Raw genomic sequence first — 24344 nt, forward strand, 5'->3', positions numbered from 1 at the left:
ACATGTGCAAGCATGATGGAGTGGAGTATAGTAAATTAAAGAGACCTATATTTTTTGTGCCTTATCTATGTGTGAGGTGGTTTGTGGATACGTATCCCTCACAAAACAGATTATTGTGATTTTGGGGTGTCTGCATATGGACATGCCCTTTGCATGCCATTTTAATTATCAAATGCTTCATACGTTGCTCATGAATCAGGGGTGTTTGCAATTTGATGTTAATCTTAAGTTTTCTGATCGATTTTTGTTGACTTGATTTATTAGTGCAAATTAAATATTGTTGTTTGTAGTCTAAAGAAATGCAAAAATTGCACAAAACACTTCTCTGGCAATTTTTGGTAGTCTCACTTTGTTGACGCAATGGCTGGCAAACTGTGAGTTACTATGTACAAGTAACCAAACATCTTCTCTCTGAGGTAGTTGGTGGTAGTTAGAACATCAATTAAACTTACAGTACGTGAACCAAACATGAAATGTATGCTGGAGGGAGTAATAAAATGCAGGTTGAATGCATGATGGGATTGAGTCATGGAGATAGTTTGTCCACATTAAAATCCAAAATCCGGAGGATAGATGAATGAGGTTTGTAGAAAAAAAAACGCATACAAAATTTGGTTCTAAAGCATCGAAACTTAACGATTTCAGTTTTGAATTATATCGAAAGTTACCGGTTCACTTTAACAGTATCATGGATCTATAAATATATTTTGTGATCACTTGATTAATTAAGAGGTCAAGATTTCCGTGAAAAAAGGGAAAAATTAAGAGGTAAATGTTTCATGTAGCTTGCTCAATGGGAAGTAGAAATCAAGGTTCAAGGGTACGTTAATTAATATATACCATATGTATTACTCCAAATATAATGGAATTGAGAGTACTATAAGTCTATGACAGCTGCCAAAACTACTTAACCGATCACATATTCACATTCGCAAGCATAATGAAATGGAGAAAAGCTCAACAGAAATTAATGTAGCACACGCATGAAATTAATTAAACGCACTGATGAAGTAATTAATTCTTCAAGCAAGCAACAGAAATTACATATAAATTAATTTGGGCACATATGTATACTAAGCAATGCAAGCAAGCACGGCAGCCAGCTACGTCGCGATCTATCAAAGCGACAACTCATCGATAACAACTAAACTTAATTGGTACCCAATTTATTTCTAGAAAACAAAGTTAGAAGAAAGATGAGACGACGAGACATGCAGCTTCAGTGGCTGATAATTGCAGAAGAGCCTATCTCCGGTTCTTCTTCTTCCTCTTGTATCCACAGAAGCCACCCGACAGAGGGTGCCACATCCCGGTGCAGAAGATGCAGTTCTCCACGGTGCAATCTGTAATTGCAAAAGAAAACACACAGGATTAATATTTAGCTAGTTAATTAGTTGCCCAGATGCATATTGAAAACGCTTCAGTTGCATGAATCTAATTAATTATTGATCAGTTAATTAGCTGCTGGTGGTATATATGTGTGCTTGCTTACTTTCACTTTCTTCGTCCATCTCTTTCCACATTCTGACCTCCTCCGGCTTGTCTTTTCCGACGATCTCGGCGAAGGAGTAACGCTTGCCGCCGCCGCCGCGCCGTCCCGGCGTCTCGCCGGTAAACACGACGTGGAAGTAGATCAAATCGTCGTTGTCGTCGAACAGCTTCATGGTGAAGGCGTTGCTGTCGAAGCCTTGGACATTCTCCAGGTCGATGTCCTGCACAGGAGCATATATCACTCTGATCAATTATGCATACACACAAATATAATCGATTGGAAATGACAATATTCAATTCAATGCATGATGATCTATATCAAGAGATCTAGAGATGACATGCATGATAGCAGTTAATTAATTAGCTAGTCACTTACAATGTGGTCTAACGCCAGCTTGGTGCATGTGGTGAGCTGATCATCACCATCCCCATATCCTGGAAATTAGGGTAGCAATTACTTGGTACCATGTATAAAAATGCTGACTGAAGATATGAGTAGTTCTCAAAAAAAAAAAAAAAACTGACAATATGGATTATACTAACTGATGGTCAAGAGAGAATAAACTAAGCTAGCTAGCCATAATCAACTAATCAACACAAATACTGCATGTACCTACCGTTGTTGTTTGCCATTTGATGACCAAGGGCTTGAGTAAGCTAAAAGAGGCTTGAGTTTCTATGCATGCATTGCCTTATATATATAGTCATATAGTAATCTATCATGCAATCGATCAAGATCGTGTGATACTTGTGATCCTCAACCGATTAACCGAGACAGTTGTGTCATGCAACTACGACATCCGGGGACTGAACGGCTTCCTCGACATCAAGACCACCGCAATTAATTAAGGCCCGACGCGTTATATTAAAGAAGAGTGTCTTATTTTACTTAAAAATTGTTATCAAATCTTACAATACGCTGTTATATAAAACATTAAAACCTATGGAACAAGATCAGCAACTCGGCCCACACCAACACCCAGCAACTCCACTAGACTCATGCCATGAGCTTACCGCTTTGGGAAGTTAAAAAACAAAAAAAAAAAAAAGCTTACCTGAGCCTCGGTTGATGCCCTGTAAATAAAAATTTATAATTTTTTCTCTTTTTGCTCTATCAAAATATATATGAGGCAAAGCTTTTACCCTTTTTTTCTTAAAAAAAACTAAACTCATGCCATTGTTGCCACACATCACACATCACGTCTTCCAATGCTGCAAGCTTCGACTTCACAGTCACTCGTATCGTTTAAGAAATGGCTGTGCTAGATACATGCAACTGGTACATGAAAGTGTCAGCTCTACCAAAGGTGTGATGGTCGCTCTAATCCCACTCTAACCGCATTGATCTTAAACTGACGACGGACGCCCGGAACTACAAAATGGTGCTTTCAAACCATGGCCAGACCCAAAAAAAATTATGTTGGGGATGCACACATACATGTCACGAGAATTGTGACATATACTTCATCTATCCAGAAAAAAAAACCCAATCCTAAATTTGAATATGGATATAAACCCATGATTATTTCTTTTTGACAGATGGAGTATATATATCAATATCTTAATTCACTAAAGTTTGTAAGAAAATATGAAGTTAATTAATTATAATTATTGTGTACTACCTCCGTCCCAAAATAAGTGCAGCTGTGAATATCCGTGCCCAACGTTTGACCGTCCGTCTTATTTGAAAATTTTGTGAAAAAATTAAAAATATTTAGTCACACATAAAGTACTATTCATGTTTTATCATCTAATAGCAATAAAAATACTAATCATAAAAAATTTTCAAATAAGACGAGCAGTAAAACGTTGAACGTGAATAGTGCAAAACTGCACTTATTTTGGGACGGAGGGAGTAGATGCAACCAGAAGATACTTTTTTTTTAGCACGGTGAGTTACTCCGGTGGTTGGCCGGGGTTGATATCGTGTCTCAGCGTCTCCCGAAGCAATGGCGGAGCGTTTCCTCCAAAAATTGGGTTTCACCAAATGAAGGTTTCTTCGTCGAGTGCATCAGCAATGTGGAATGTGGAAACAGAGATCTTAAGCTGTGCATATATACACATCATGGGAGTGATCTTTATAAGGATCATTTGGATGAGCTAGCATTATACCTGAGACAATACCGTATCCCTATGAACAAAAAAAAGTTACTAAATATGTTCTTCCTATAAAAACTTCAATATTGTATTTAAAAAATGGTACCGACCAAAAAAAATCGAATCACAAGTCACAAGTCACAACTGCTTGTTGAAAACCAATGCATTGCTCAATACACTGTAATCCACTATTTTTTTGGTTGATAGCAGTAGTACATTTCGGTTTCCTGGAGATGTGTGACCTGTCGGCTGCACCGCTATTTCGTTGACAGTATGTGTTAGATTGCTGACAGTGACCAGGCGTGGTGACCTGCTGAGAACACTTCAAATTTGCACTCCCTCTGAATCCTATCATTGGGAGCAAACCTTAAAAAAGAAAGCAAAATTATCTTGTTTATTTACAAGTCAGTTTCTTTGAAAAAGCGAGATCAATATGTGCATGTGCAGCCATGAAGCATGGTAGTAGCACAGAATTCATCACCATGTTGCAGATGTTACCTTACTGCCTAAATTAACGGTTCCTGATCGACAAGGACAGGTCATGCCACATTTGCCATATACAGTGTATGTCAAGCAGGTTGGAAATGTATGCATAAAACCATGAATTACTCGCAACATTGCATTGCTGTGCAACTTGAAATCTTGCATACTCCTAAAATCCTATTCCTGGTTTGAAAGAAGCTTGCACACTGACTTGGACTGAGCACACAGGCTCGCTGAATGGCTGACTGGGTGATGACTCCAGTGCTATCAACCTCCTATTGCAATTGAAGGATGTCAGAATCTCTCGCGTTTTCTGGTGTTTTTGGCAATTGAAGGTTCTTATTTGAACAACGCCATATGAACAACGGATAAGGTTAATGCCTACTGGTGGGGGAGCCTAAATGTATGCTAATCAATACACTGTACCCCACTTGTTTTTTAACAGTAGAGATCTCTACACCCTTGAATTTTTAAGGAATGCATGTGTGCACAGTTGTTCAGAGGCTGCATCTGCCACGAAGTTCAAGCTTCAAAAACCTGTTATCCAAAGAAGTACACTTTTCTTTACTGGATCCAGAAACCACTGACCAGTATGGATTCTTATAATAAGTTAACAGCAACGCTTGAAAGACGAACACCTGCTCTCCAGCTCCAGCAAAAATGGTTGCAAGCTCTGCCTCTCTGCTCCTTCTCCTGATTCATCCTCTTTTGTGCATATCAGCACATGATTTCCTCTCGCCAGGCGCATCTCTATCTGAAGACGATGTGCTCTATTCGCCGAATGGCGATTTCGCCTGCGGCCTCTACAAGATCTCCCCCAATTCCTGCACCTTCTCTATCTGGTTCACCAACTCGGCTGACAAAACAGTTGTCTGGAGCGCAAATCCTCTCCACCCTGTCTACACTCAGGGATCCAAAATGGAGTTGAAATCCGATGGCAGCATGGTTTTGACAGATAATAGTGGCCAGATTGTTTGGACCAACAACGTGAGCTCTTCAAATGGTGAACAAGTTCAAGCTCAGCTCTTGAATACTGGAAACCTCATTGTGAAGGGCAAAGGTGACACCATTTTATGGCAAAGTTTTGATTCTCCTACCGATACCTTGTTACCCACTCAAAACATTACTGTTCGAATTAAGCTCACATCTACTAACAGATTACTTGTTCCCGGTCGCTATAGTTTCCACTTTAATGATCAATTCCAGCTTTCACTGTTTTATGAAGAGAATGATATCCCTTTTATTTACTGGCCAAATCCGACTCGGACTATCTCGGGGAGGGAAAGGATGTTGTATAATATCATACCGACCGGTACTCTTAATAGCTCGGGGCATTTTCTTGAAAGTGAAAATTTAACTTTCATGGCTGCTGATTGGGGTCTTGGGATTATGAGGAGATTAACACTAGATTATGACGGCAATCTCAGGTTATACAGTCTGAACAATTCAAGCGGAACATGGTCAGTCACATGGATGGCATTTCCTCAGCTCTGCAATGTACGTGGTGTGTGTGGTATAAATGGCATATGTGTGTACACACCTGTGCCTGCCTGTGCGTGTCCTCCCGGTTATGACTTCATTGATCCAAGTGATCAGAGCAAAGGCTGCAGCCCAAGAGTCAATATCACTTGTGATGTACAACAGAAGGTAATGTTTGTTAGCCTTCCAAACACTCAATTCCTAGATTCTGATTTAAGTCCTCTTCGTTATGTTTCTCTTGGAGCTTGCGAGAACATATGCTTGAAGGACTGCAATTGTATGGGGTTTGTATATTGGCAAGGAATTGGTAAGTGCTATCCAAAGTCCGTTCTTCTTAGTGGTGTAAGCTTACCTCACATTGGTAGTACTGGCACCATGTATCTCAAGCTCCCTATGGAAGAAGTGTTGGAGGAATTACAACTGTCGGAGCATTCAATGACTTCAATCCCACAGTCACAGCCTTTTGGTCCAAAATACGGTCCTGACTGCAATGCTAACAAAAATTTGGACGAGCATAAGAGTGGTCAAAATGAATCGAAGTATTTGTACTTCTATGGTTTCTTATCAGCAATATTTCTTGCAGAGGTAACATTTATTGTATTCGGATGGTTTATTTTGCGAAGGGAGGGCAAACTAGCAAGAGGAATATCTGAGGTTGGCTATGAAATGGTAACAAACCATTTCCGTAGGTACACCTACAGAGAGCTGATGATAGCCACCAGAAAGTTTCAGGATGAGATTGGACGAGGAGCATCAGGCATTGTATACAAGGGGATCTTAAAGGACATGAGAGCAGTAGCCGTGAAAAAGTTGTTAGACATAAACCAGGGCGAGGAAGAATTCAAGCATGAACTGAGTGTGATTGGCAGGATCTACCACATGAATCTAGTGAGGGTTTGGGGATTCTGTTCTGATGATCCACACAGGATGTTGATTTCAGAGTATGTCGAGAATGGATCATTGGATAAAATATTATTTGGTGCTAAGGGCTCACAGGCCTTACTTGGATGGAAGCAAAGATTTAACATTGCTCTAGGAGTCGCTAAGGGATTGGCATATCTTCATCATGAGTGCTTGGAGTGGGTCATCCACTGTGACGTGAAACCTGAAAATATACTGCTGGATGAAAACATGGAGCCAAAGATTGCCGATTTTGGCCTTGCGAAGCTGCTAAATAGAGGAGGATCCAAATTAAATGTGTCACGGATCCAAGGAACTAGAGGCTATTTAGCACCTGAGTGGGTTTCAAGTCTCCCGATAACAGCAAAGGTTGATGTGTACAGCTTCGGAGTAGTGCTTCTAGAATTACTCAAGGGAGCTCGTGTTTCGGATCTTGAAACAAATGAGGATGAAGAGGTGGAAATGGTCCTCGGGAGGATAATTAGGACACTCGCGGAAAGTTTGAAGTCAGGTGGGGATGGACAATCGTGGATTGTTGAGTTCATTGACACCAGATTAAATGGCCGATTCAATGACTTGCAAGCAAGAGCAATGATGAAGCTTGCTGTTTCATGCCTAGAGGAAGACAGAGGTAGAAGACCCACCATGGAAAGTGTGGTGGAGGTGCTTGTTTCAGTTGATGAAGCCAGTTCTACAATTTAGGAGTTATAATTCTGGTAAAGAGCTTTGCCATTTGACATCCACAGAATATATCTTGTAGTCTTTCATAATTGGCTAAAATATCATCTACTTAAGAAAATGTCTTTTGGTCTGATGCATTAAGAGGAACTGCTTAAGCCCCATTGTGTACTGAATGCATGATTTTTCATGTACTATGCTTTCTGAAATGTGCAATGTATCAATTTAGAAATAATGGGGTAGTAATGCAATTACTATGCTACATATATTTTGTTGCAATGATTCGAACTTATAGCTAGAACCTGGAGTCCTGGACAAAGTGTGCATTGGTGTCCTATGGTAGAATGAATCGTGCTGATATTTGCATCGCACCTTACTATTACGAACCCTGCTACGCTCCTAGATTGCTCGTTCCCATGGCAGATTTTGAGACGCAGTTGGGGCAATTCACAGCACCAGCACAGCCGCTGCTGCAGCTGTGATTCAACTTGATTGGATCAGATGAGCCGCAGCATCGGCTTTCGGCATCAATTTGATTGGAATTTAACAGGATGAACGCCGGGATGTCGCATCTCAACGATCCCCTTTCTAACCCCAAACCCTAACGACCTCGTGCAGACACAGAAAGACGGAGAAAGAGAGCAGCTATTGCTCGTACCGTTGCAGTGGAGAAACGGAGATGGAGTTTGCTGCAACAGGAGCGCCGCGGCCGGCGCGGGTCTCCGGCTGCCCAGCGATGCGCGTCGCCGGCGCGCGGCGGGAGGGCGGGCGGCGGCCATGATCGGCGGCGCACGGTGTGAAATGCTGGCAACGCGAGGAGGAGGACACCGTCAGCTGGGCTAGTTGGGCCTTGAGCTAACATCGGTTTACATGGGCCCATTTTGGTTGGAAGAAACGGTGGGCCCAACCGAGGCCCAAGAGAAGCTCATATAGGGATCCCAGGTCCAGTTAAATTCTGATGCAAACATTTGTCCTATTCAAAATAAGGAGCAATCTTTTGAAGAAAATCCATTTCGACTGCCTCAACTATTCGTATCCTTTTAACTGTAAAATCAGCCATAGAGAGGCTCCCTCAATCACTAAAACCAGCTCACTTTGCGTTCTGAGTGTATTTAGGTTGTGTTTAGATGCTAGGGTGAAAAGTTTTTGACGTGTCACATCGGATATACGGACATATATTTGAAGTATTAACCATAGACTAATAACAAAATAAATTACAGATTCCGCCTTTGAACTGCGAGACAAATTTATTAAACCTAATTAATCCGACATTAGCAAATGTTTACTGTAGCACCACATTGTCAGATCATGGAGTAATTAGTCTTAAAAGATTCATCTCGCAATTTACACGCAAGCTATATAATTAGTTTTTTCCTATATTTAATACTCCATGCATGTGTTCAAACATTCGATGTGACAGCAATTAAGCATATGACAACATCCACACACTGGTCCTGTATTTTTAGAAAATAAGAAATAAAACTTGTATTTTACACTAGCTCTGTGATGGACAAATTAGAAACCTACATGTCCCGTTCATTTCTCCAACAAGAGTTGGATGAAGATAAAGATTTTCGTGGCACACTTTTCAAACTGTTAAATGGTATGTTTTGTGTGAAAACTTTCTATATGAAAGTTACTCTAAAATATTATATTAATATATTTTTCAAGTTTTTAATAATTAAAACCCAATCAATCAAACGTTAATACCACTTTATTTTGCGTAAAAAACTTAATCTTTATCTTCATCTTTAGAAGAAAAAAACACCATATGATGTTGCTTGTAACAAATCACATGGAATGTGCACTGACTAGTACATATATACTTTATTTAATTGTTTCAGATCAGACAAAGAAAGAGTAACTCCAACACGAATTTACTGAGAATGAGGAGATGGATGTCCATGAATAACTACTCTCTCCATCCAAAAAAAAGACAAACCCTGAGTTTCCGTGTCCAACGTTTAACTATCCGTCTTATTTGAAAAAATTAAGAAAAAAAATTAAAAAAGACAAGTCACGCATAAAGTATTAATCATGTTTTATCATCTAACAACAATGAAAATACTAATTATAAAAAAATTTCATATAAGACGGACAGTCAAACGTTGGACACGAAAACTCAGGATTTGGCTTTTTTTTTTTTCTGACGGAGGGAGCACTTTTGGAAGATGTTGAAACTATCTGTTGGATTATGTTATTTTACTATGTAACGGACTGTACAAACTACCTGTTGGATGATGTTATTTTGCTATGTTGACTTGTTGAGACAATTTTTGGACTGGTGATATATTGTTAAGCACATTTGGAATGTTTGAAACCTTTGTAATGGACTGTCAAAGCTATGTGATGAACTTGTAATGGATTTATTGGTGTATGCAATTGTAATGGACTGATTGATTTGCAAGATGACTTATTTTTTTTTTTGAAAATCATGAATTATCTGACTGCAAAATTGTGCTCGGAGCGCCCCAAGTTTTTATACTCCAAATTTTCGATCGAAATTTTCATATTTGAATTAAAAAAATTTCGGAAGAAAAAATTCCGAAATTTCGGTTCTTTCGCCCAGAAAAAAAAACGTTTTGTAACTGCAAACCCTGGCGCGGCAAAGGAGGAGGGAGACAGAAGGGAAAGAAACGCGTCCGTCAACGCTAGGCCACCTAATGCAATGCGGACTCCGACGCCAAGCCGGTTTGGAATTGGATCCATAATCGATCGGTCTATATATTGGCGGGGTGGACCGTGGGCCGAGGCGAGGCCAGAAGCTGCTTCCATTCGTTGCCACGAGGAAATTAAAGCGCACGCAACGGATCGATCGAGAGGCGCGACATCCATGCAGAAGGACGCGCCTTCCCCGCTGCCGCCGCCGGTGCGATACTGCGGCGTTCTGGAAGACTACGAGCAACAGGTGGACGAGGAGCCACCCTCGCCCAAGTCGCCCAGCCGGGTCTCTTCCCCGCTGCCGCTGCGGAGCAGAAGCTGTCCGCCGCATACCGCGCGGAGCTCCGGCGACAAAACGCCCTCATAAACAACGGCCCACGCTACAGGTTTCGCCGCCCCGGCGAAAAGAGGAGGAGGAAGAAGAAGAAGAAACACAACAAGTCCAAGCACCACCACACGCCGCCGCCGCCTTCTCCAACGCCGAGGCCGAGCCCGCCTTCGCCGATCTGCCCCTACGAGGAATATCCGACCTTCGAACCCGACGACCCAGTCTGGATGCGGCAGAGCACGATGTACGCGGAGGCGGTGCTGGAGCACTACAACGCCGCCGTCGACGTCGGCGGTGGCGGCGTCAAGTACGAGCTCGTCAGGGCCATCTTCAGCGGCGCCATCTTCACCTGCAAGGCCGCCTACGGCCACGTACGTCAACTTCATCGCCAGGGCCATTGGCGGCGGCAGCTCGTGCGACCAGCGGCTCTTCTTCGCCGAGGTGCGCAAGGACAAGAAACGGTATATCCCGACGTGCCTCTGGTCCCTGGACGACGAGGCCGACCGAGTCGGCGGCGCCGGCGCCGACCCGCAGGTGGACCTGCCGGAGATCACCTCGCCGTCGCGGAGGAACTACTGGTTCAGCTGTGACGACGAGATGAAGCATCCCAAGGACGGAACATCCTACCATGCCGGACACTTCCTGTAGCCATCTACTACGTCCATTCCAAAATATAACAATTTTTATCTATAAATCTAGACATATAATTTTTATCTATAAATCTGGACATACAGTTATATAGATTCATAGTTAAAAATATTTACATTTTGGGACAAAGGGAGTAGCTAGCTAGCTACTTCAACTACAACTGCATGTATTATAGGCCCTGTTTAGATTTTAACTTTTTTCTTCAAACTTTCAACTTTTCAACTTTTTCGTCAGATCGAACTTTCCTATACATAAATTTTTCAACTTTTTCATGCTGCATACGTAGGTGGTGTGATGATGCACGGCGTCCGATATTTGACGTCCTACGCGGAGTCTTTTCCGAAGAAACGCATTGTCGTTCGCGCGTTCCGCTGTTCCGCACGCGTGACCTGATGCGACGCGGACACCGACACCGAGACGGTTTGGGACTGGATCAGAGTATCCGTCTATATATTTCATTCGTCGCCACGCGTCATCAGATCGATCTTCCTAGTAGTGCTGATCCAGAGACGATCGATCCATGGAGCAGGTCGCGCCGCCGCCGGTGCGATACTGCGGCGTCACGGAAGACTACGAGCAGCAGTTGGACGAGGAGCCACCCTCACCGCTGTCCCCGAGCCGGGTCTCTTCCCCGCTGCCGCTGCCGGAGCAGAAACTGTCCACCGCATATCTTGTGGAGCTCCGGCCGCGGCGCAAGAACGCCCTCATAAACAACGGCCCACGCTACAGGTGTGGAGATCATGGGTATCCCATATCTACACGGCGATGGTATTCGAGCTGGGCACAGGATACCTAATGTAGATAGAATTTCTTATTTGTATCTTGGGTTTGTTTCTTAACTTGTGTATCAAGGAAACACCCTGAAACTTAGTCGGTTACGACTGTATCTTACCTATATTTTCATATTCCGTTAGGGATATAGATTATCTTTTGTAACCCGGACTCCTTCCCATATATAAGGGGGGTCCGGGCGCCTCTAGGGGCATATGTTGATTTTTCTCGAATCATACAATCAATAATACACTCGGCGGATTCATCCCCGGACAGGAGTAGGGTATTACTTCTTTTATAAGAAGGCCTGAACCTGTATAAATCCTTTGTCTCAAAACCCATACACTTTTCCAGCTTGATAGCCACCCCCTTTTATTATTGCCGAAATCTAGTTTCGACAGTTGGCGCGCCAGGTAGGGGTAGCGTCAAGCTTTTCGCCGATCAGTGCAATGGGTCCTTTCTCCGGCATCGACGACCTCGTCTTCCCACCCGGGCAGACGTTTCGGTTCGGCAGCCTCGACTTCGTCACCAACAACTTCGGCAAGATTTCTCTCCTTGACTCGGAATCGGACCAGTCGGGAGAGAACCGGATCTCAGTCCCGTTTGGATTCCCAAACGCGGCTGAAACCTACTTCAAGACCATCTCAATCGAGTCGGCTTCAAACCACTCGGCCGAGATCGTACCTTCTCCAACGACACCAGATCAAGATGATGGGGCTTACCCACCAGTCCTGATGAAGCTCCCCGACGATTTAGCGGCCGTCTTCACCACGACAGCGTCTTCATCCCGTAGGCCTAGGCGGAAGTCGGCTTCAACACCGATTTCGCCTAGCTTCAGGGAAGTCGGCGTCATCCTCCAACCACTCGGCACGGTTTCGACGGATCAACTAGATGACTACAACAGCTCTCCCACCGTCGACTCACGTCCTACTGACATCGTGGAGTACGACGAATTTAGTTCTCGCTACAACGACTTCGACGACTTCGACGGAAGCCTTGATGACAACTACACCCCTCTCTACTTTGGCGTTTTCATGGCCAATAATGAGACGGAGGAGCAACGCCAAGCCCGGGAGACCGAAGAACGTCGCCGACTGGAGGAGGAGCATCAAGCACAAGAACAAGAGCGGCTACGGCGTGAGCAGCAGGACCGTGAGCGGATCGCCAAGGAGGCTGAAGATCGACGTCAGCGAGCTTTGGAAGCAGGGCGCCGAGCGCGTGATCTCATCGGCCAACAAGACGTCGAAGGGACACCGGTTTTCCGCACCCCTCAACAGAATGCGGTTGCCGCGATCACCCTCCTCGACACCCTCCTCAACCAAAACGAGCTCAATCGTTCCGACCACGTCGTCAACATCTTGAACCAGACAAAGACCATGATTGCGGCCTCGGTTCCAGTTAACTCCGAAAGCGTCCACACGCCGACTGGCAGCCGAGTCCCCCACTTCCGATCTCATGACTACCGTCATCCAAGCCTCAGCATCACCGGCGCAGGATCCAACCGCAGGAGCAGGGGTCACGACGAGCGGTCTGTTCACTCACCTCCCGACTTTCATAGGGAGCGCCGAGTGGAACGGCCTCGCTCACCACCTCGTCGCCGCCCCATCGATCTTCGCGACACAATCATACAGCGCCGAGCAGCTCGAGGCTACCATCACTCGCCGGACCGCCACGACGACGACCTTGATGGAGTAGCAGCCTTCACCGACGACCTGCGTCGAGTGGATTGGCCAGCCGGCTTCAAACCGACTGGAATAGAGAAGTATGACGGCACCACTAACCCTGAATCGTGGCTTACCGTCTACAGTCTCGCAATCCGCGCAGCAGGAGGTGACAACAAGGCCATGGCGAACTATTTACCAGTGGCTTTAGCGGATTCCGCCCGATCTTGGCTCCATGGACTGCCCCGTGGTACGATCGGATCTTGGGCCGAATTACGCGACCACTTCATTGCCAACTTCCAAGGCACCTTCGAGCGTCCTGGCACACAATATGATCTTTACAACGTTATCCAGAAATCCGGAGAATCCCTTCGAGAGTATATCCGACGATTTTCTGAACAACGTAACAAGATCTCCGACATCTCCGACGACGTCATCATCGCCGCATTCACCAAAGGGATTCGCCACGAAGAATTGGTCGGCAAATTTGGGCGCAAACCTCCCAGAACAGTCAAGCTCATGTTTGAAAAAGCCAACGAGTACGCCAAAGCCGAAGACGCCGTCACCGCATCGAAGCAGTCGGGTCCCAGTTGGAAACCGAAAAATACGCCGGCTACGGGAGGAGGTGGAAGTAACAATCATAAGGACCGCAAGCGTAAGCCTGAGGAACTTGTTGCGACCGCCGCTCACTCTTCTCGACAGCGTTCGCGCGTCAACACCTTCGACAAGATCATGAACTCCCAATGCCCGCATCACCCAAACTCCAACCATGTGGCCAAAGAGTGCTTCATCTACAAGCAGTTCGCGGAGCAGTACACCAAGTCTACTCGGAAGAACTCCGACGAAGAGCAAAGCACGTCCAGGAAGAAGGATGACGGCGACACCCCGGCTGGATTTCAAGACCACCGCAAGGAGCTCAACCATATTTTCGGCGGCCCCATGGCTTATGAGTCTAAACGGAAGCAAAAGTTGACTGAACGGGAGATCAATGCTGTTCAGCCCGACACGCCCCAGTATCTTCGATGGTCAGAGATTGCAATCAAGTTTGACCGCTCGGATCATCCTGACCGAGTGGTCCACCCGGGGCGGTACCCCCTGGTACTAGACCCAGTGGTCCGTAATGTCAAGCTTCGCAGAACCCTCATTGATGGCGGCAGTGCACTCAATATCCTCTTCGCCAAGACCTTGGATGATATGCAGATTCCTCGCTCCGAGCTAAAGCCAAGCAATGCGCCTTTTCACGGAGTAATTCCAGGATTATCCGCAACTCCACTCGGCCAGATCACTCTTCCGGTCACTTTCGGCACTCGGGAAAACTTCCGCACGGAGAATATCAGCTTTGAAGTTGCCGATTTCGAGACAGCATACCATGCCATACTCGGACGCCCGGCGTTAGCCAAGTTCATGGCCGTCCCGCACTACACGTACATGATGATGAAGATGCCTGGTCCCCGTGGAGTCCTATCCCTACGGAGCGACATCAAGCAAGCCGTCACATGCGACAAGGAGAGTTGCGACATGGCCCAAACCCGCGAGATGGCGTCTGCCCGAGAGGAAATCCGACTGGCTGCAACCACGGTGAGCGAAGGCGAAGTGCCCGCTGCCAAGATTTCAAAAGGTGGGGAAACAGAAGCCGCGACTAAAAAGATTCCCTTAGATCCTTCTGATCCTACCAAAACTGCTGTAATAGGCGCCGAGTTAGATTGTAAATAGGAAAGCGCGCTCATCACCTTTCTTCAAAATAATAAAGATATCTTTGCGTGGAAACCTTCGGATATGCCCGGTATTCCCAGAGAGGTGATTGAGCACTCCTTACATGTCAAAGAAGACGCCAAGCCTATTAAACAACGACTCCGCCGATTTGCACAAGATAGGAAGGACGCGATCAAGGAGGAATTGACCAAGCTGTTAGCAGCAGGCTTCATCAAAGAAGTCCTTCATCCCGACTGGCTGGCTAACCCGGTCCTGGTTCGGAAAAAGACAGGACAGTGGCGCATGTGTGTTGATTATACCGACCTCAACAAGTCTTGTCCCAAAGATCCTTTTGGGTTGCCTCGCATTGACCAGGTAGTTGACTCAACCGCCGGCTGTGAGCTTCTCAGTTTTTTGGACTGCTACTCGGGGTATCATCAGATCCGACTGAAGGAATCCGACTGCTTGAAGACTTCATTCATCACGCCTTTTGGTGCATACTGCTACGTCACCATGCCGTTTGGACTAAAAAATGCAGGAGCAACTTATCAACGTATGATTCAGAGATGTTTCTCAACACAAATTGGCCGCAACGTTGAAGCCTATGTGGATGATGTAGTCGTCAAGACCAAGCAAAAGGATGATTTGATCTCGGATCTAGAAGAAACCTTTGCAAGCATCCGTGCTTTCAGGATGAAATTGAATCCTGAAAAGTGCACCTTCGGAGTACCGTCAGGGAAGCTGCTTGGTTTTATGGTGTCTCATAGGGGCATCCAAGCCAACCCGGAGAAAGTTACTGCTATCCTCAACATGAAACCGCCAAGCACTCAGAAAGATGTTCAGAAGCTGACTGGATGCATGGCGGCGCTCAGCCGATTCGTTTCAAGACTTGGCGAGCGGGGGATGCCCTTTTTCAAGCTACTGAAGAAAACAGATAATTTCCAATGGGGACCCGAAGCACAGAAGGCCTTCGAAGATTTCAAACAACTCCTCATCAAGCCACCGGTCTTAGCTTCACCACACCCGCAGGAGCCGTTGTTGCTGTATGTATCAGCCACCTCCCAGGTCGTGAGCACAGTCTTGGTTGTCGAGCGTGAGGAAGAAGGCCATGTCCAGAAAGTTCAGCGACCAATCTACTTCGTCAGCGAGGTCCTGGCCGACTCCAAAACGAGGTACCCTCAGGTTCAGAAGCTGTTATATGGTATTTTAATTACTACCAGGAAGCTGTCTCATTACTTTCAAGGTCACCCGGTAACGGTGGTCACATCGTTTCCACTCGGCGATGTACTGCACAACCGCGAAGCAAATGGGCGGATTGCTAAGTGGGCTTTGGAGTTGATGTCTTTGGACATATCATTCAAGCCCCGCACTTCAATCAAATCTCAAGCGTTAGCTGATTTCGTCGCCGAGTGGACCGAGTGCCAAGAGGATACCCCCGTGGAGAAAATAGAGCACTGGACCATGCATTTTGACGGGTCAAAAAGACTTTCGGGCACTGGAGCTGGAGTGGTTTTAATTTCCCCGACTGGAGAAAGACTAAGTTATGTGCTTTGGATACATTTTTCGGCGTCCCACAACGTTGCCGAGTATGAAGCCCTCCTTCATGGGCTACGGATTGCGATTTCCCTAGGGATAAAGCGTTTAATAGTTCGAGGCGATTCACAGCTGGTTGTTAACCAAGTTATGAAAGAGTGGTCTTGCCTTGACGACAATATGATGGCATATCGACAAGAGGTACGCAAGTTGGAAGACAAGTTCGATGGACTCGAGCTCAGTCACGTTCTTCGACACAACAATGAAGCCGCCGACAGACTTGCCAACTTTGGATCCAAGCGTGAGGCGGCGCCCTCTGATGTTTTCGTCGAACACCTTTATACGCCGACGGTACCTCACAAAGATACCACTCAAGTTGCGGACACTCATGATGTAGCTATGGTTGAAGCCGACTGGCGAGAGCCCTTCATACGATTTTTAACTTCTCAAGAGCTCCCTCAAGATAAAGATGAAGCCGAGCGGATTTCAAGGCGGAGCAAACTTTATGTTATGCACGAATCTGAGTTATACAAGAAAAGCCCTTCAGGAATTTTGCAACGCTGCGTATCTTTAGAGGAAGGGAGACAATTGCTGAAAGACATACATTCTGGGATATGCGGAAACCATGCTGCTGCACGCACCATTGTCGGCAAAGCTTACCGGCAAGGTTTTTTCTGGCCTACTGCAGTGTCTGATGCCGACAAGATTGTGCGCACGTGCGAAGGTTGCCAATTTTTCGCCAGACAAATTCACTTGCCAGCTCAAGAGTTACAAACTATCCCGCTGTCTTGGCCGTTTGCGGTTTGGGGGCTCGACATGGTTGGCCCGTTTAAAAAGGCAGTCGGCGGTTACACGCACCTCTTCGTGGCCATTGACAAATTTTCCAAGTGGATCGAAGCTAAGCCTGTTGTCACGATTACAGCAGATAATGCTCGCGATTTCTTCATCAACATTGTGCACAGATTTGGAGTGCCCAATCGGATCATTACCGATAATGGCACACAATTCACTGGCGGAGTTTTTAAAGACTTTTGTGAAGACTTTGGAATTAAGATTTGCTACGCTTCAGTGGCACACCCCATGAGCAACGGACAGGTGGAGCGAGCCAATGGCATGATACTTCAAGGGATTAAAGCGCGTATTTTTGACCGGCTAAAACCCTATGCCGGCAAATGGGTGCAACAGCTGCCATCAGTACTTTGGTCTTTGCGTACTACTCCCAGTCGGGCCACAGGCCAGTCACCTTTTTTCCTTGTCTATGGGGCAGAGGCAATGTTGCCGAGTGAAGTCGAATTTGAGTCTTTGCGCTTCCGTAATTTCCGAGAAGAACGCTATGAAGAAGACCGAGTGGACGACTTGCACCGACTGGAAGAGGTCCGCGAAGCAGCTTTGATTCAGTCAGCTCGGTACTTACAAGGGTTGCGACGTTATCATAATCGCAATGTTCGATCTCGCGCCTTTCTAGTCGGCGACCTGGTTTTACGGAAAATTCAAACCACACGAGATCGGCACAAGTTATCTCCTCTATGGGAAGGACCATTTATTATCTCTGAAGTTACCCGGCCAGGTTCATATCGACTCAAGCGCGAAGACGGCACTCTCGTCGACAATTCTTGGAACATTGAACATCTTCGTCGTTTCTACGCTTAACTTTATCACTGTATTTCCCTATTTTGACTGTCAAACATCAAGTTTTCTCCTTGAAGTTGTCAGTCGGGGGCTATCATCATAATAATGGAGTGTGATTTTTTATCAATTTAGTTTGCTTACTTGGTTTATCATTGCCTTGTTTGGTTTTTCTACTTAGTTTGCGAGGACTGAAAGTTTTTAATAGCTTCTTTGGGTTCTAGGCTCAACTAAGCTTAGCAAAAACTTTTAAGAAATCAAAAACTTCGCAAGAATCATCAAGCACAGCATAAATACACCAGTATTGTACAAATTGAGCCTCCATGTATTACATTCAAACTCAGTCAGAATCAGTCCTTTCATCATCAGAGTCTTCATTACTCGGCTGGAGGTCGTTGTTGCGAAATTGCTCTACAACATCGCTCGCAATTTTGTCAGCCGCATTTTGCGCACTACTGATAAGATCAAGGGCAGCTTCTTCACTTGTCCCGTCTGCAAACCCATCAATGGTGTCAACCTCAATTCTCGGGTACAAGGATTTTGTCATCGCCAAGGCCATGCCAGCTCCCATGCTTCCAGCTTTCTTGATATTCTTGAAATATACTTCCGGAGCAACACTCAGCTTGTCAAATATTTCGGTTGCGTCGAGTGCACTCGGACCACCATTATTGAGGAACATGGCTTGGATAATTGGTGCAGCGGCATTGGCGACGTCATCTCTTGCTCCTTCAAGCCTCTTGATCTTACCAACCAGGACGTCAAACTGAGCTTGAGACTTGATTTTACGGTCTACAAAACACATTTATAATCAGAATCTACTGCATTTAAAAGAGGAAAGTTCAGATCATCAGCCGGCAGTACCTTCAACTTCTTTCACGGCTGAGTCCCTTTCTGCAGCCAGCTCTGTTTTGTCTTTTTTCAAGGCTTCAATCTGTTTTTCCATCTGAGCTATTCTGGTGGCTTGCGCTGTTTGAAATCCAAGTGTTTGAGGATGCAATTATGACAGCATAATTCAATGGAACAGATCTGGATGATTACCTTTGGATGAACCACTCAGCTCATAGTTTGAATCCTGGAGCTGAGCGATTCGGTCCCTTAACTCCTTTTCCGTCTTCTTGGCGTGCTCCTTGGCCTCATGTAGCTGGTCCCTAACCGCTTCAAGAGTTCCCAAATGAGGAACCAGCTTTTCCAAAGTTGTAGTCTTGGCCTCATTGCGAAGATGGATTCTCTGCACGATGGTTCACGGTTAGGTTCTGCTAAAAAGAAAACAAAGTTACCGAAGGCCGTCACCCGGAAGACTTACATTTACAATACGAGTGGCTTCTCCGAGCGCTTTCTTCAGCTGGCACACTTCTTCATCTTCTTTTTGACGGTTTATGACTATGCCTGCGGCTTGTGAGTTCTCGTCCCACCATTTGATCAAGATAGGAGGACGAGAGTCGTCGGTCGCCTTTATGCGAGGGATTTCTTCTCCGTCATCTCCTGATGGTCCTGATGTGTTTCCAAGCCATTAGACAGATAAACTGAGGTTATTTAAATCGACATTGTTTGAGAAGACAACTAACCTGAAGATGTACCTGGCTGAGCGTGAAGTGATCTTTGTTCTTTACCCGGAGACCCGATTGTCGAGTCGTTACCAGCCTCTGGTCCTTGCGAAGTCGTCGTCTGCGTTTCTACTTCGGGAATTTCTTGATCAGGGCCTGCGTCCGACTGGTTTCCAGTCGGGGGCTCTTGAGTTGTTGCCGTTTCAGTTGTTGCCGACTGGTTTCCAGTCGGCGGCAGGTCACTCGGATTGGCCCTATCTCCCGAAGCATGGGCGCCAGTCGGCTGGCTTTCAGCAGTCGGCTGGTTTTCAGTAGTCGGCTCGGAGTCCTTGGATATATTTTGCTCTGTCTTAGCCGGATCAGGGTCTTTTCCAGATGGATCTATATCAGATGGTTTCCTGCAGAGTGTTTTTTCAGTATTTAGCATTATTTTCATCGGAAAGCATGCTGAAGCGGAATTATACCGAGAGGTCTAATACCTGGAAGATGTTCTGATCTTTGGCATTGCGCGGCCAGCCAGTTTTTTCCTGGGCATGGTGCGCTTTGGGGGTTTGTTAGGCGAGCCCTTATCCCCAGTTTTATCATCGTCGCCTTCATCATCATCAAGTACCAGTTTTCTCTTGCGAGGACCTGTTTGACCAGCCAATTTGGAGGTCTGAGGTTGCGGATCTGGTCTGATCGTTGGCCCTCCACCTCCCTGAGCGGTGTGTTGGCGAGGAGACCGGCGCTGAGAGACTGGTGGATCTGACTTCATCAATGCATATTCCTGCACAAGATGCTTCCATAGTTAGTCAATTCAGCATGAAGATAAAACTATGTTCTGATCATGGTTTGATAGTTTCCGATGCATACCTGTGGAGGCGGATTGAATGCGTTGAATGGCACGACCGGCAGTTGGTGAGAGTAGCTGACTACAATTGCATTTGAGAAGATTTTATACATCCTCTCCTTCATGATTTTGAAATCCAAGGAGTCTGGTTCTTCACGGTTGGGATCATGTTTGCCGTCGAACTCGAATGCTGTGCGGGATCTTTCCTTAATTGGCGCCAGTCGGCATTTGATGAAGTGCCGAGTGATTTGCTCTCCCTGTAAGCCTTGTTCTTTAAGATTTAACATACGATCCAACAACTCCAAGGCTTGTACTGCTTCATCTCCGATCGGAAGAGAGTTCCAAGTGTCTTGGTACATTGGAGGAAGACAAGAGTACCCGGGAAGAGCAGGCTCGGGATTCTGAACATAGAACCAGTTCGCATGCCATCCTTTGTTCGAAGTCTTGAAGGGCATCGAGAAATATTTTTGGCTTAGAGTTCCCCTTAGTTGGAATCCTGCCCCCCCGACTACACACGGTTTGTTCTTGTTTGGTTGGGGTTTGAGGAAGAAGATCCGGCGGAATAGGGCAAAGTGAGGTTTGATCCCCAAAAAGGCTTCACAAGCATGGACGAAATTGGCGATATGCACTATGGAATTCGGGTTTAGGTGATGCAAGCTGATTCCATAGAAATTCAAGATCCCGCGGAAAAATTTTGAGGTCGGAAGAGCAAAGCCGCCGTAGAAGAAATGCGAGAAGACCACAATCTCATGAGTATCCGGAGACGGGAAAGCCTCACCGTGCGCTGGTCGCCACCCGATGATTTCCTTGGCAGGGAGAACGCCGTGCGCCACCATCTCCTTAAGATTCTCCTCCGTTACGTCGGATGTCGCCCATTGGCTTTCGAAGCTTTCTCCCTCTTCCGCCATCGGTTTCACTCAAATGTGCTGATTTGATTCGAGGGATGGCTTGGGAGAGGTGAGGGATTGAGGCGGTGGATCACGAGAAGGATTTTGATGCACTTTTCGGAGGTGGATTTGGTCGGAGTTGTGAACCCTAGTTCGCAGGCGCAGCTTTGCACTGTAGCAGGGAGTGGGGAAAATGGCGAGAGTTCCGGCGGGGAAGACGAAGCGTCGCTTGGATATCGGATTTTTCAGTTAAGGGTATCGGAGGTGCTAATGGGCCTAGGCCTGAACAGTACTTCAGCCCAATACTTTTAACAGCGTGGCCCATTGTGTTCCTTAGGGACTTAGGCATATTTTGCTTTGGCAATATTATGCGCACAACAGTGTTGCCCAATGCTGATAAAATCCTTTTTATGCGGTCATATAATTCTTTGGAATTATTGCAATGCAAATTAAAAAGGTGCCCGACAGAAAGGCGTTATGCTGTTTTTGCAAGCTTTTTTAGGCTACAAAAACTGTTTGGGTTAACTAGGAATGACTTGTTTTTATTATAGTCATTTCCTTGGCGTCTTATATGCCTGTTTTTATGGTAAATAGTCATGGCCTAGGCTATTTGACTTATTTATTACCATAATCTTTATAATACTTGATGAGTAATCTTTAGAGTTTTTATTCGGATGCCTGTCAAGTGTGTTCATTCGTGAACCTTTTAGAGTGTAAACCACTCGGATTTCTTTTATTGTGGCTAAAAAGCAGTCGGCTAGCATGCCTATTTAGGCGCCGCGTACGCTTTTGTCATATAATGCACAATTGTGTTATTATTTTGTCTTTCAACTATATGTTTAGTTTGTTAACTAATCACATAGTTGGGGGCTACACCTAATTAGGTGCATCTATTCGATGCACCATATTCTTTATCTTTTCGCCCTTTACAGTCCACTCGGCAGATTTTGGCTTGAAGAGTTTGAAGTACTCGGATTATCATCTTTGAGAAGGCTACGATGGTCGACTGCAAAGGACTCGGGGGCTACTGTGGAGATCATGGGTATCCCATATCTACACGGCGATGGTATTCGAGCTGGGCACAGGATACCTAATGTAGATAGAATTTCTTATTTGTATCTTGGGTTTGTTTCTTAACTTGTGTATCAAGGAAACACCCTGAAACTTAGTCGGTTACGACTGTATCTTACCTATATTTTCATATTCCGTTAGGGATATAGATTATCTTTTGTAACCCGGACTCCTTCCCATATATAAGGGGGGTCCGGGCGCCTCTAGGGGCATATGTTGATTTTTCTCGAATCATACAATCAATAATACACTCGGCGGATTCATCCCCGGACAGGAGTAGGGTATTACTTCTTTTATAAGAAGGCCTGAACCTGTATAAATCCTTTGTCTCAAAACCCATACACTTTTCCAGCTTGATAGCCACCCCCTTTTATTATTGCCGAAATCTAGTTTCGACAACAGGTTTCATCGCCCCGGCGAAAAGAGGAGGAAGAAGAAGAAGAAGAAAAACAAGAAGAAGCCCAAGCAGCACTACACGCCGCCGCCGCCGCCGCCGAACTACGAGGTGTTTCCGACCATGGAGCCCGACGATCCGGACTGGATGCGGCAGAGCGTGATGTACGCGGAGGCGGCGCTGGAGCACTACAACGCCGCCCTCGTCGTCGAGGGCGGCGGCGGCGGCGTCGTCAACGAGCTCGTCAGGGCCATCATCAGCGGCGTCATCATCACCTGCAGAGCCGACTACGGCCACGTCAACTTCATAGCCAGGGCCGCCGCCAGTGGCGGCGGCACCTTGCGGCAGGAGGAGCGGCTCTTCTTCGCCGAGGTGCGTAACGACGGTGAAGGTTGGATACCGACGTGCCTCCGGTCCCTGGACGACGAGGCCGACCGAGTTGGCGGCCTCGCCGCTGGCGACGACCCGCCGGTCGGCCGGTGGAAATCCCGGAGATCACCTCGCCGTCGCGGACGGACTTCTGCTTCAGCTGTAACGGCGAGATTAAGCATCCCAAGGACGGAGAATCCTACCATGCCGGACACTTCCTATAGCTAGCTAGCTGAACCCTGAACAACTGATGTAATTACGAATTTAAGATCGATACAAAATTTTCAGTTGATGTTATTAGCATATCCCTGGAGGCAATAAAAAAATCCACATATTTTGGAAACTCTCTATTAAGTGAATTTAGTTTATTTTTTGTTTTACAAAAAATGTTTTACCTATTGTACTCATAATGTTTCATTATGTATAGATCTAATGTTGCATTGAATAAAAATATTCCATTGCAAAAAAAAACCCATATATTTTGAAAACCCCCTATTTAGGGAATTCGTTTTATTTTTTGTTCCACCGAAAAATGTTTCACCTAGTGTACTTATAATGTTTCACTATGTATGGATCAACTGTTGCAGTTAACTGAAACATTCTTTCGATATTTGTTGAAACATTGTTTTTATATAAGGTGAAACAACACCCGATCTAAACGAGTGAAACATTTTCGATCTACTTAGTGAAACAATTCCGATATACCTGGTAGAACATCGTGCAATATTTAAAATTATTCAATAATAAGCTATTTTTTTCGTCGGAATATATCCATGTGTGGTCTTGTTTTTAAGATTTAATTGCAACGAATTTAATGGTGCAATCGGATCATGATTTGGATAAGTAATTTAAGAGAAAAATAAGTTTAAAGTAGTTTTGCACGTAAATCGGTGCTGACGTCAGCGCCCGATTTTACTCCAAATCGCTCGGGCGCCCGAGCCGTAGGCAACCCAAAATTATTTGCGCCACGCGCGTACGTGTACAATGGTGTGGTACTATGACAGTTGATGTTTTTTCAAAAATTTATATCCCAATAGGTTCTATGAATATCATACTATTTATAAGATTTTATTTGATTTTTTTCTTTTTTATCAATTCAGATTTGAATTTGGATGAAACTCATCGAAATCTCATACAGCTTACTACTTTCGAGCCTCATCGAAATCTCGAAATTTCACTGTATTTGACCGGTCTTTATTGGA

The 24344-nt window shown here is 45.5% G+C and overlaps 4 protein-coding genes across 6 annotated transcripts; 2 read left to right on the forward strand and 2 right to left on the reverse strand.

Moving 5' to 3' along the window:
* Positions 1-973: 973 nt before the first annotated feature.
* Positions 974-7942, reverse strand: LOC4341367 (uncharacterized). 3 transcript variants are annotated; one of them, XM_026026556.2, is made up of 4 exons: positions 7787-7942; positions 1868-1926; positions 1493-1712; positions 974-1343 (listed from the first exon to the last, which is right to left on the reverse strand). In XM_026026556.2, the coding sequence occupies exons 1-4, from the start codon at positions 7905-7907 to the stop codon at positions 1246-1248; spliced, it is 498 nt and encodes a 165-aa protein (XP_025882341.1). In that variant the 5' UTR covers positions 7908-7942; the 3' UTR covers positions 974-1245. The 3 variants fall into 3 exon arrangements, 2 of the variants coding, with proteins under 2 accessions (XP_025882341.1, XP_015641228.1); XM_015785742.3 differs by lacking the exon at positions 7787-7942 and adding an exon at positions 2109-2161; XR_010742216.1 differs by lacking the exons at positions 974-1343; positions 1493-1712; positions 1868-1926 and adding an exon at positions 4062-4346.
* Positions 3555-7152, forward strand: LOC107277432 (putative receptor protein kinase ZmPK1). Its single transcript, XM_015786879.2, has one exon. The coding sequence runs from the start codon at positions 4732-4734 to the stop codon at positions 7150-7152; it is 2421 nt and encodes an 806-aa protein (XP_015642365.1). The 5' UTR covers positions 3555-4731.
* Positions 7943-13380: 5438 nt separating the features above from the next.
* On the forward strand, positions 13381-14899 carry LOC136357030 (uncharacterized). The gene is made up of 2 exons (XM_066311754.1): positions 13381-14190; positions 14888-14899. Exons 1-2 carry the CDS (start codon positions 13381-13383, stop codon positions 14897-14899), a joined length of 822 nt encoding a protein of 273 aa, XP_066167851.1.
* A 3489-nt stretch (positions 14900-18388) lies between these two features.
* LOC136357031 (uncharacterized) lies at positions 18389-21329 on the reverse strand. The gene is made up of 8 exons (XM_066311755.1): positions 21200-21329; positions 20445-20503; positions 20072-20358; positions 19614-19990; positions 19352-19539; positions 19087-19276; positions 18910-19014; positions 18389-18837 (listed from the first exon to the last, which is right to left on the reverse strand). Exons 1-8 carry the CDS (start codon positions 21327-21329, stop codon positions 18389-18391), a joined length of 1785 nt encoding a protein of 594 aa, XP_066167852.1.
* Between the last annotated feature and the right edge of the window lie 3015 nt (positions 21330-24344).

This window comes from Oryza sativa, chromosome 6 (assembly GCF_034140825.1).
Source record: "Oryza sativa Japonica Group chromosome 6, ASM3414082v1".
NCBI lineage: Eukaryota > Viridiplantae > Streptophyta > Magnoliopsida > Poales > Poaceae > Oryza > Oryza sativa.

Excerpts from the sequence above, each read along its gene's own strand:
- LOC107277432 (XM_015786879.2), top strand. The coding sequence starts at position 4,732 with ATGGTTGCAAGCTCTGCCTCTCTGCTCCTTCTCCTGATTCATCCTCTT.
- LOC4341367 (XM_026026556.2), bottom strand. The coding sequence starts at position 7,907 with ATGGCCGCCGCCCGCCCTCCCGCCGCGCGCCGGCGACGCGCATCGCTG. Across the intron at positions 1,713-1,867 it reads AGCTGGCGTTAGACCACATT|GACATCGACCTGGAGAATGT; the intron begins GTAAGTGACTAG and ends GCTCCTGTGCAG. Across the intron at positions 1,344-1,492 it reads GATGGACGAAGAAAGTGAAA|ATTGCACCGTGGAGAACTGC; the intron begins GTAAGCAAGCAC and ends TTGCAATTACAG.
- LOC136357030 (XM_066311754.1), top strand. The coding sequence starts at position 13,381 with ATGGCGAACTATTTACCAGTGGCTTTAGCGGATTCCGCCCGATCTTGG.
- LOC136357031 (XM_066311755.1), bottom strand. The coding sequence starts at position 21,329 with ATGGCGGAAGAGGGAGAAAGCTTCGAAAGCCAATGGGCGACATCCGAC. Across the intron at positions 20,504-21,199 it reads CGGGTGGCGACCAGCGCACG|TCAGCTACTCTCACCAACTG; the intron begins GTGAGGCTTTCC and ends ATGCAATTGTAG. Across the intron at positions 19,015-19,086 it reads GCTGAGTGGTTCATCCAAAG|CGCAAGCCACCAGAATAGCT; the intron begins GTAATCATCCAG and ends GATTTCAAACAG.